The sequence below is a fragment of the Mauremys reevesii genome, linkage group 7, assembly GCF_016161935.1.
Source record: "Mauremys reevesii isolate NIE-2019 linkage group 7, ASM1616193v1, whole genome shotgun sequence".
Taxonomy (NCBI): Eukaryota; Metazoa; Chordata; order Testudines; family Geoemydidae; genus Mauremys; species Mauremys reevesii.
The window spans coordinates 19,822,971-19,835,420 of NC_052629.1; the positions used below are offsets into that span (position 1 = coordinate 19,822,971).

The 12,450-nt window shown below is 39.1% G+C and overlaps 1 protein-coding gene across 5 annotated transcripts in view; it reads right to left on the reverse strand.

Annotated features, from left to right (window-relative positions):
- The window catches only part of CPXM2 (carboxypeptidase X, M14 family member 2), a 123,423-nt gene that overhangs the window by 62,200 nt on the left and 48,773 nt on the right, over nucleotides 1-12,450 (reverse strand). For all 5 annotated transcript variants that reach the window (XM_039481913.1, XM_039481912.1, XM_039481911.1 and 2 more), the window contains 2 exons: nucleotides 11,987-12,096; nucleotides 1,822-1,961 (listed from right to left, as the gene is read on the reverse strand). In XM_039481913.1, coding sequence (XP_039337847.1) covers nucleotides 1,822-1,961; nucleotides 11,987-12,096 — 250 coding nt within the window. The remainder of the gene's footprint in view (nucleotides 1-1,821; nucleotides 1,962-11,986; nucleotides 12,097-12,450) is intronic.

Below are 12,450 nucleotides of genomic sequence, written 5' to 3' on the forward strand. Positions count from 1 at the left end.
TTGTTTTTCTAATACTCTTTTACAGTATGAGATACAGATCTTGTTAAATCCTGCAACCCCCTACTCACTGAAGAAGTTGCAATAGTACCAATGGGATTACGTGCTTGAATAATGCAGAGAGGTCAAAGGGGGATTTGAATGTATATTGCATGATTAAGATGCAAAATATACACTATATCCCTTAAGAGAACATTGTACTTGTAGGGCTTAATTCTAATTGGTTTTATAGTGGGGTAACTCCATTGACTTCAGTGGAGGCACTTTTGATGTCACTTGCATCAATGTTAATCAGAATCAGGCACAGAGAAAGGAGCATTTAAAGAAAATTCAAATATATTCTCCCTCTTTTTGCCCCACGTACAACTCCATTGGGCCCAATTATGGCCACAGGAGGGGAGCAGGTAAGCACCTGGAAATCTCTAGCAGAGAGAGGAGTAGAAGGGATAGATTTCCCTTTCTAATTAATGCTTCCACTAAGTATGTGCAGCGCTTGCTCTGTTGTCCATGAGTGAGGCCATGCTGGGCAGCGAATAATAAAAATTCCACCTAGCTCTTCACAAAGGAGGTTAGTATCAATATCCCCATTTTATAGATGGGGACACAGAGACACACTGAAGTGAAGTGAGTTGTCCAAGGTCAGCCATCCGGCCAGTGGCAGAGGCTGGAATAGAATGCAGGCCTGCTGAGTATCAGTCCAGTTCTCTGTGTTATTATATGTAGTCTTATCAACTCCTTCAGTGATTTTGCACTTTTATGCCAACTGGGGAGGTAAAAACTCCACAAGAACATAGGCTGTTGGTTCAATGTAGAGACAATTTGAATGGTAGACCTAACAGGATGAATTTTCAAAAATACTATAGGTGCCTAAGCTATATATTTTAAAAAGGAGCCTGGTCATTAAGAGGGTTTTTTTGCACACAAAATGTGCAATTATGTGTGTAAAAACAGATTAACTGCAAATGCAAAACATCAACTGTGTGAGATTCATAGTCAGATCCCTCACTCTGCTGCCAGACATGGGACTCCAGAATGCTTTCAGTATTTACCAGGGACAGCACAGGAGTGCCCAGCATCTGAGTTTCTGGGTTCTGCTTTTCCAGAATGGGGTACATAGGCCACAGTCTCCAAGGAGAGAGGAGGAGTTGTCCCTTGGAGAAGTTGTAGAATGAGGCAAGCTTACTGGCCACACTCAACTCCATGGACTCCAACCAAAAGGAACATGCTTAGTGCAGTAGCAGATGCTGGAACTCTGATCAAAATGTATATCATGTTTTGTTGTAATATCTTCAGATTTTTTTTAATCCTTTTATATCCTTTTGAAATGAGGTGATGTGCAAATAAATATTATTGCAAATGTTGACTTAATTTATGTGACTCCAGAGTATAAATTAATTTGTGATTGCTGATGTACTAATACATTTTGGGGATTACAGATTATAGTCCAGCATGAATGAAAAACGGATATTTGTTAAATATTGGAAAACAGGAAACATATCAGGAAATTGCACACTGGTTTAAATAATCGTATTTGGGTACACAGGGTTACTCATCACTTAAGTGGTAATGATGAGGGTTAAAGTGTGTTGTCCTGCTTTCTTGACGTGTAGTTTAAGGGTGTGGTAATTGGCTACCTTCAGATTTGTTTTCCATATACACAATACTGTATAAACTGCATGCATTTATCTTTTTTCTGTTTAATTGCTTGCTCTAACTATTCTGGACCCATCATCTCTTCTTTTTCCCTTTCTTTCTTGAGAAAAAAAATGAACAAACTTAGATCAAACTTTAGAATCATAGACAGCAAAATTAGCATGTACTTACAACCAGAGAGAGTTTCTCCCTTGTGTGATAATGCCAGTGAACTTTGTTAGCCTTCGAGCATCTACTTCAATCCACTGGTATGGGTCATTTCGTCCTGCACACCAAGCACCGTCATAAAAATCATTTTCATTAACACCTGCCTGAAAAGAAGGCAAAGCTGTCTTTATAAATCATCATTGATAAATCAAAAGCCTTTCATGGAAAAAATAAGAACATGAAATCATCATTCATTCCATTCCTTCCTTTGGTCACACATATGTTTTAGGACTTTGATGGAGTGCCCCTTCTCAGGACCTATATACATTGGGAAAGAAAACATCTTGGCCAAAGTGGAAAAATATTTTAAAATCATTTAAAAAGCCAAGATCCTGACACACCAATTTAATTTAGAGTTGACTGGCCTGATTTTGGACAGGGCTTCAACCCAACCTACCTTTCTGTGCCAGCAGTCTCAGAAAGGTCTCTGTCCAGCACAAATTACCCATGTGGTCTTCTGAACTGTGCAAATGTCTGTGATAGACTGACTCACTTAGAGGAAAGACTCCCCTGTTGTGAAACCCTAGCCTTCGCCTCCAAAAGTAGTTCTGGAGAACAGAGAGTTCATGCAAATGGGATCAACATATTCCACTCAGGGACATTAATCTCCATCACTGGGGACATCCAGGCCTCACAACTAGTCAGGGTCAGAGATTATATCAGAACTCAGGAATACTTGATGCCTAGTCCTGCATGTAAACCACTAACTGTAAATGTCTTACACGTATTGTATTTGTCAATAAAAAACAAGCACAGTCTCCCAGCTTTTTCAAATGAGGAGGAATGACTCAGAGCTGGCCATATAAAATCCAGATGAATGCAACTGAATCTGAGGAAATTGCAGTTAAGCAATAACTACCTGATCATAGGCCATTTCCTGGGAAGTTATGACTAGCTGCAAAGTAATTATGTGTGGAGGCACTCTGAGGGCTGTTAGCTTCACCTGGTTAGTAAGCCCCTGTAAATACCCTGCACCCAGGTGGTTATTGCTATTATAAAGGACAGAGGCTCTTTGCTTTGTTCATAGCCACTACACACAGGCTTTTAAACACTTGTATACCTCCTCCTCACTCTGTTTTTCAGGAGTTATAAAGTGCACTTCTTTGCAATCATGGCAATTCCAAGAATGGCTCACAGGCAGTTGTAATGCCTGGTATCTCCCAAACAACTCCAAAGAGCTAGCCAGGGAGACTTTATAAATATGTATTAAAGATAAATAGGATAAAACACAGGTACAAATGCATTTTTCCTGTGATACGATTTCATTTGGTGTATATGGAAGTAAGCATGTGGATTATACGTCTGGGATATGTCTAGAGAATTAATGCCTGATACATAAGGGATGATTCACGCAATCTGACTAAACATTCAATAACTTAGATCCATACTTGAATCTAGAAGTCTAAACTTCTGAGGTGATCAAAGTTGAGATTCTAGTGAGGTCACACACCCAAAGTCTTTGATTTCACATTAGTTCAGTTAGAATTCCTGATTTTTCCAAATTTGATAAAAACCCAATCAAATTATAACACAGAAAATGAAGTTTACACACAAGTCCAACTGCAAGGGGTAGGGGAAATTCCATTAAAACTGAAAGATAAATTATTCAGAAAGAAGCAAATACTGGGAAAATAAGATAGAAACTAAATAGGAACATTGCCAAGATTGTTTATGGAGAAGAGTCATTACTTTTTTCCAGGGAGGTTTAGTTAAAAATACATTTTAAGATGAAGTGAAATATGAACTATCAGGATTTGACAAAGTTACTTGTCAAGGAAAGTCAAGACTCTCAAGGGGGCTTGATTCACCATTGCAATAGCCTAGTTTGCACTGGTGTAACTCCACAGATTTAAAATGGAGTTACACTGATGTAAAACTAAGGTAACACAACAGTGCCTCAGGACCAGACACTGACTCTTTCACTTGCACCAATATAAAATCAGAAGTAACTCAGCTGAAGTCTATGGAGTTAAACTAGTGTAAAAATGATATGAGAGAGAGAGAAGAATCAAGCCCTGGCTTGTTAGTGTAAATGGTTTAAATAGGCATAGTTCCACTGAAGTACTGACTTGAGATTCTGGCCCCCCTGACTAACAATAATCCTTCAACTTTGAGTGAACATGCCCCTCAAAGCCCACAAGTTTTTGACCAGTCAGCCAGCCATCTGCAGGGATAGATTTTGTTTCCTCCCAGTGTCTTCTGGTGTGTTTTTATCATCATCATCATTATCATCATCGGGGTGCTGGAACAACTTTTATAGTGGGGGTGCTGAAAGCCATTTAACCAAACTATAAACCCTCTATATGTAATGGAAACCACTTCAAGCCAGGGAGTGGGGCAGCACCCCTAGTTCCAGCACTTATTTTTGTTTCCTTCCACTGAAGCATCAGGGATTGCCACGGCTGGAGATGGGACATTGGAAGGGGAGGGTCAGGGCTTTGAGGTGGTACTAAGCATTCTCTCTCTCAGGTTCTTGGCTGGCTGGTTCTTGCTTACATGCTCAGGGTCACTCTAACTGATCACTGTGTCAGGAAGGAATTCTCCCACAGCTCAGATGGGCAGTGACCTTGGAGTTTTTTTGCCTTCCTCTGTAGCATGCCTCATGCCAAGATTATCTGGATATATCTTATTGAATCATTGTCTTGCCCTTGCAGGTGCCTCACACTGGTGCACCTTGGTCCCTCCTATTCTCTGCCAATGGTCCATACTGATCTAGTCTCCCGGGAGCTGTAATGCTTTAGTCTAATTTAAGTTTTTTGATCCAGTGTGCAGGGGCTGGGTGGTGTTGATGGCCTGTGATATGCAGGATGTCAGACTAGATGATCGGGTGGTCCTTTCTGACCTTAAACTCTATGACTCCCTTGCTGGTTGGCTCCTGCTACAACGTAATCCAGAAAGTAACTAACTGTTAGTGTTGCCATGAAACTGAGTCTCCACTCAATGGAGCTGATGAAATAAAATATGGTGAAACAGAGATGGGCCTTGAACTGTAAAGTTAAGATCCAAACTCCTGCAAAGTTCAATCAAAGTTGATTGAGGTTTTGGTTCAGGCCCATCTCTAATTCAGAATGAGACCATTGCTTTATAAATGGGACATCTGAGGGTGAGGAAAAGGTGAACGCGGAAGTGGATGATAGAAAAGAGAATGGAGAAGAACAAGACCAGCGATATACGAGAAGCCTTGTTTGCACAAGTCATTGAAGCACATCCTTAAGGCCCATTGCTTTCAATAAAACAAGATTACATAGTAAAAGTTACGCACACCTTTAAAAGCTTTGCTGAATATGGCTGGACTTAAGCACATGCTTAAGGCTCAGCATGTGCTGAAGTGCTTTTCTGAGTCAGGGACAGAAAGAGGGCATAAAGATGAAGTCTGTGTTACTTGTTTCTATTCTGTTTTTTTCCTTCAACTTTTCTCCAGCTGCTAGAACATTTACTATGTAATTTATCAGCAATTTGTTTATTGCTGTTTAAATATACTATTTTTAAAAATCAATACATGCCAAAGCAAGTTCTTTGTTGCTGTGCAGACTAGTAAAGTCAATGAGTTAGCACAGGGTGTATGTCAGTGCAGGTTCTGACTACTTTTGAGTTCCCTGATTTTGGTATGATATATTGTATTATTCAACGTTGCAGACAATGGCTGATAGTTGAATCTAGACAAATTTAGACTGGAAATTAGGTGTAAATTTTTTAACAGCAAGGTGTTTATTTATTTATTTTTACACACCCACACCCACCCCAGATATGTTCTAGCAATTACTGGGGGCGGTGGGTGGGGAAAAGAGTTCTATGTGTTGTACAAGAAGTCAGACCACATGATCACAATGGTATCTTCTGGTCTTGAACTCTGTGCATCTACTCCTATAATGTGGTATTAAAGTAAAACCCAGTTCTGCCTGCAGATATGTATCTCCCATTAATTAAATCACTTCTATTGAATATATCAGCACATTTTTTGAGACAGTGGCCAAGTTCATAGGATTTTAGACAGAATCAAGTGCCATGGGTTCTACTTCCAGTTCTGCCATTGACTCAGTGTGCTCTTAGAGAAGTCATTTAACTTCTGTAGGACTCAATTTCCCCAGCTGTAAAATTGGAATAGTAATACTTACTTACCGCTGTTCAGCAGTTTGAGATCTTTCGATCCAAACATTTTTATAAGTGCTAAGTATAACATTCAATATATATTATATCTATATATTTATTCCTGGTATGGGCTTTTTTTAAATGCCCTCTAAAATTGCACCTGCAATGATTAAAAAATTATATAGAATATAATATAAAAAATAATTTGCGTGCACAGCTAAATAGGATTTCAGCAGACCATTGCGTGCATATCAAGTCCCTGTAAATTCAGCTGTTAGATACTGAAATTCAAGCAAAATTTTGGGTGCAAATGATTGTTCATAAGGTACCTGAGTGTAAATTTAGAAGTAAGGCTGAAGTCTCATAGAAAGTTCATCCATCTTTTTAATATGACAGCAGAGCATGTCTTCTCAATTCATAATTATGGTTCTCTTTCCAAATACAAGACAATAAAAATTGTCCCATGCTATCACAATTCAAAGAGCCTACTTTTGTATCAAGGGTGAAGATACTAAGCCCTAAATGTACTAAAAATACAGAGGCAGAAATGTCAGTCTTCTGTGAAATGAACACCCAGTAAGTCAGCTGCAATGCAAGTAATTATTTATACCTGTAGCAATCTATCCATGTTTAACTTGTACATAATTCCTAATGGGATGAGGACAACAGTTAGATCCTCTAAAGGCAATAATTATTTCACCACAGGGAGCTTGTAGATCTGAAATTGCTCAGGACTTGTACTTTCAACCAGCTCATGATCCTTTTAGAGTAGTTACTGCCAACATAAAGGAGTGGCAGCATAGAAATATCAGGGTGCATATTACAGTACATCAAAGACATAACTATCATTTGCTTAATTATAACTGCAAAATGTCATTAGCATTTCTTTAGTTTGAAGAAACGTAAGTACCATATTTGTGTAATAGTCAAAAAATGATTAGGAGAACTTGCGGCACCTTAGAGACTAACAAATTTGAGCATAAGCTTTCGTGGGCTACAGCCCACTTCATCAGATGCATGCAGTGGAAAATACAGTAGGAAGATATCTATACACAGAGAACATGAAACAATGGGTGTTACCATACACACTATAAGGAGAGTGATCAGTTAAGGTGAGCTATCAGCAGAAGAGAAAAATAACTGTTTGTAGTGGTAATGAAAATGGCCCATTTCCAGCAATTGACAAGATGTGAGGAACTGTGGGGGAAAAAAACAAGCATGGGGAAATAGTTTTACTTTGTGTAATGGCCCATACACTCCCAGTCTTTATTCAAGAATAATTTAATTTAATGGTGTCCAATTTGCAAATTAATTCCAATTCAGCAGTCTCTCATTGGAGTCTGTTTTTGAAGTTTTTTTGTTGTAATATTGCAACGTTTAGGTCTGTAATCGAGTGGCCAGGGAGATGGAAGTGTTCTCTGACTGGCTTTTGAATGTTATAATTCTTGACGTCCAATTTGTATCGATTTATTCTTTTTCGTAGAGACTGTTCGGTTTGGCCAATGTACATGGCAGAGGGGCATCGCTGGCACATGATGGCATATATCACATTGGTAGATGTGCAGGTGAACGAGCCTCTGATAGTGTGGCTGATGTGATTAGGTCCTATGATGGTATCCCCTGAATAGATGTGGGCAGAGTTGGCAACAGGCTTTATTGCAAGGATAGGTTCCTGAGTTAGTGTTTTTGTTGTGTGGTATGTGGTTGCTGGTGAGTATTTGCTTCAGGTTTGGGGGCTGTCTGTAAGCAAGGACTAGCCTGTCTCCCAAGATCTGTGAGAGTGATGGATCGTCCTTCACAATAGGTTGAATGATGTGCTGGAGAGGTTTTAGTTTGGGGGGGGGGGGGTTGAAGGTGATGGCTAGTGGTGGTCTTACTTTTTTTTGTTGGGCCTGTCCTGTAGTAGGTGACTTCTGGGTGCTCTTCTGGCTCTGTCAATCTGTTTCTTCACTTCAGCAGGTGGGTATTGTAGTTGTAAGAATGCTTGATAGAGATCTTGTAGGTGTTTGTCTGAGGGGTTGGAGAAAATCCAATTGTATCAGAGCTTGGCTGTAGACAAAGGATCGAGTGGTGTGGTCTGGATGAAAGCTGGAGGCATGTAGGTAAGTATAGCGTTTAGTAGGTTTCTGGTATAGGGTGGTGTTTATGTGGCCATCGTTTATTAGTACTGTAGTGTCTAGGAGGTGGATCTCTTGTGTGGAATGGTCCAGGCTGAGGTTGATGGTGGGGTGGAAATTGTTGAAGTCATGATGGAATTCCTTAAGGGCTTCTTTTCCATGGGTCCAGATGATGATGTCATCAATGTAGCGCAAGTAGAGTAGGGGTGTTAGGGGACAAGAGCTGAGGAAGCATTGTTCTAAGTCAGCCATGAAAATGTTGGCATATTGTGGGGCCATGCAGGTACCCATAGCAGTGCTGCTGATTTGAAGGTACACATTGTCCACAAATGTGAAATAGTTATGGGTGAGGACAAAGTTACAAAGTTCAGCCACCATTGATTGTGGATTTCACTGTTTGCTCTATCCTGTGACAGTGACCCAAAGAAACAAGTCTACACACAAACTCATCTTCTGATACTTAAAAGAGTGGAATCTACTGCGTGCATACTGGATGAAATTCACAGGGCACGCAAAGTTCTATGCATCACCTTCATTGCAATTAAACCTTCTAACCAGAGTTTAAGTAGGACTGAAGTGCATAGATAATATGCTGAATTTAGGGATGAATTTCACTCTGATTACTGTACATTTAAGGAGTGCACAGAAATACACAACTGCATACAGTACAAACAACCAAATGCACATACTTGCACTCCCGCATCAAACTCTAAAGCCTGTCTTCACTGTGTAATTGACTTTAACCTCAGCTCTCAACAAAGTACTTGTAAATTAATCTAAATTTCAAAACTGAAACAAAGACAGTATTTTTTCCCCAAATTGGGAAATATATAAATGGGACTTTTATAAAAAAAAGTATCACCAAAAATCAGAGATCATAATCCTGAACTGAAGCTGAACATGCAAAGTTAAGTGACTGAGGAAATCTGGAAAGAGTGATGTCACCAACTGGAATATATTGAAACCTTAGTCGTTTTAGGCCAGGCTGCGAACTAGGGGTATCTGAAAAAGACAAAGAACTGCAGAATGCACTTTTACATGCACTGTCAGTCACAGTAAGTGCTCAAAATGTTTGAGCTGGTTTAAGGGATTACTGAATGGTTATCTGGGTGGGCGCTATAATGTAGAAAGTGTGCAATTTGAAGATTACTGGAGCTATTAGAGATAAAGGTGTAGAAGAGAAATAGGTGGCACTCAAACAGGAAAAGGAAAAGAGATAAATTCCTAAGTTTAAACATTGTCATAGATTAGGTACTCGTGTTATTTATATCACAAGCCTCCCAGAGTGATGGGATCATGAAAGTATGTATACCAGAAAATAATCAAAACAAACCTGAAAGTTCAGAAAATGAAGAGAATGTTTGCCAGAATTTACACAATACATGGAAATGGCAATAGATATGTGGAATAAGACATTGCATCTAGCAGAGTTATGACAGGCTGAAGCATTTGTTTGTGCAGTAGGAAAATAGATCAATTTTCTAAACAAAGATCTTCGTTCTCCAGTTTCAGAACACAACTGAATTTTTTTTTTAATTTAAAAAAAGACTGGCCTTTGAGGTTAAAGGACTCTTGGTTGGAGAGTACACTGCAGTCTTCAGGCGACCACCTAGATGGAAGCATGAGCTTCTCTATGAAGAAAAATGGAGTCACTATCTAAAAACTGGTACAGATATTACAGTCACAGCCAGTGGTGTCCGGAGAACTGCTGGGAAACAGCAAGAGGCAGCAGCTCATTTGCAGGAGGAAGAGTTGGACGCTGATCAAGAAGACAGTAAAGAGTTCTGTGGCCCAGAAAAACCCTGTAACCTAGCAGAATGGAGACAAGAAGCCTGAACAAGTGACCAAATGTTGTTATGGAAACTGTCCAGGCTGAGTGTCACTTAGCTGTTCTGAAAGGAAGAGTTGGCTGGAGCCACTTTTCTGTTCACATTCCAGTTACGAGGTTTTGATCTAGTCATAAACCTGAGTGGCACCCCCTCAGCTATTTTTGTAGTTTTTAAATATACTTTCAAGCCTTAAACACATTCACCATCATCCTGTTTGCCCCTTGAACAATGCACAGATTCTAGTTTTGGTAAGTGCATTGGAGGGAAGAGACTGAAGGAATCATCTTGGAAGTAACTGCAGCCTGAATCAGATTAATTCATTTACTGAATTCCACTCTATTTGGGCCAAAGGAAAGTGTCAAGCCGAATTCAAGTTTCAAAGGAATTTCACAGCAAGAAAGTCACTTCTAACATTAGTAAATTCCACTCTCCTCAAAGTCATCTGATCCATGGCTCTGTTCTATCACTAATGTCTCAGCTAGGGTAAATAGATTTCCTTGAACTATGTACCTTGATTTGCTTAATTAATTAATATATGGAAACTGATTCACCCCACATAACTCATTTTATGCCAGTTTAATTCCTTTGACTTCAGTGGATTTATACCAGCACACAACTAGAGTAACTCCAGGGTGAATTTGGCCTATAATACACTTGCCTTTGGTCTCAGTTTCAAGATGTTTGTGTGACTTCCCTCAACCCCCTGCCAATGCCCCAAAACCAGACATTTCACAATTTATTCACTCTAATTTAAAAGAGCTAAATAACCGGGGATAGCCAGAGATCCCAATTACATATGGAAGACCGTGCAGACAGGTTACAATATAAATTGAAAGGCAGTATATAGCAACATGCATCAAACAAGGACTGATAGGCTGTTGAGACAAGGAACCAAGTATGCATCTCAGTACCTGGTAAGACTTTTACCATTTCTATAGCATTATTCTACATAAATAAAATTTAACCATCATCATTTTTTGGTAGTTACATAGCACCATTCATCTAATGATCACAAAGTGCTTGAGAAATATCAATTAATGTTCACAACCACCATACAAAGTCATTATTCCTGTTTTTTTCCCCAAATTGGGAAACCCAGGCATAGATAATAAGTGACTTGTCAAGCTGAAAAAAGGAGGGGAATTTCAAGGCCAGGATTAGAACTCAAAAATTAATGGCTACTAGTCCCATGCTCAGTCCATCAGATAATGACTCTCAGTTGGAAAAAAGATTAATAAACTGAAACCATAAAACCAGTTGAGACTTTAGTCACCAAATTAGAAGTGAAAAGTTGCTAATGTCCTGTACATGCTATCGAGCTACAGATATTGTGCTCTCTTTTGTATTAGCAATGGTTTTAGACTGGAAGGGAATGGAGTAGAGAAGGAAGCTCTGTAAGAGTGAAAAAACAATTAAGAACAAGAGTTTGGAACTGAGGACTTGTTCCCACAAAGCACTTAAACCTGTTCTTGCATATTAGCAATTCCATTAAATAGTGCTATTCATGTGCCTAGAATTGTGTCTTTTGCCTAAGACTGATGCTGGAATAGAAAATAAAAAAAAAACATATAAAGAGAAAGTAACTAACACAGGAGACACAAGAACATATACAAGTGGCTTCCAAATTGCTATATTTTTTGGTAGAAGTATCATTGCCTGGGACAAGCTGCCTGGTGACAAGTTACTTTGCTTAAAAATGTTTTTTCTAGTCACCAGGTTCATTATTTACAGGCAAATAATGAAACAAAATGTTCTTGCTTCTCAAATATCCTTACAGTCTCCTCTTTGGGCTCTGTTAACACAGGAAGGTTCTTTTCCCTGCTTCTCTCCACTTCACCTTCTTTACTTTATGGAATTCCATTAGGATTTGAATTATAAGCAGCATAAAATGCAGAGCTTTTTAAAGCACAAAACAAACTCCACAACTTCAGAACTCTTCATCAACCCTACCCACCAGTATAATTCAATATTTCCCCTTCATTTGAATAATGTGAGCTGACAAGGTAGTCAAAACCTATAACCATCCATTAGCACTGTCTGCAGAACACTACAACCCTAAGCCATTCTACCACTTACAAAGAAAATTGATGTTACCTGAATATTAAGCCTTCCTCTGTGGGCCCCAAGGCCATATCGCTTTACTGTAGAAGCATGGAGCTGGAAATCAGTAATTTTTAAAGTCTCTAGACCAAGTGGTGGGCAACCTGTAAAACAAAGTTTTATTTAAAAAAATGAGGAAAAGAAATATATACACACAAAAAGAGCTTTGGATAATATACGTGTGTGCGTGAGAGAGAGAGAAAGACAGAAATAGGTTGGATCCTCAGCTAGTGTAAATCGGTATAGCATCAATGAAATCAATAAGATGGTGGCTGTTCCATTGAAGTCAATGGAGTGATGTTGATTTTCATCAGTTGAGGATCTGGTCCTTTAAGTTTTCATTAATAGTTCTTTTTCTTTGCCATACCCTTCCTTTTCCACAGATATGCACAGTATTTCCTGTCAAGTGCTTGTCAGTACAAAATGCCAGCAGAGTGGCCTTTTATTTTTTCTCTTTT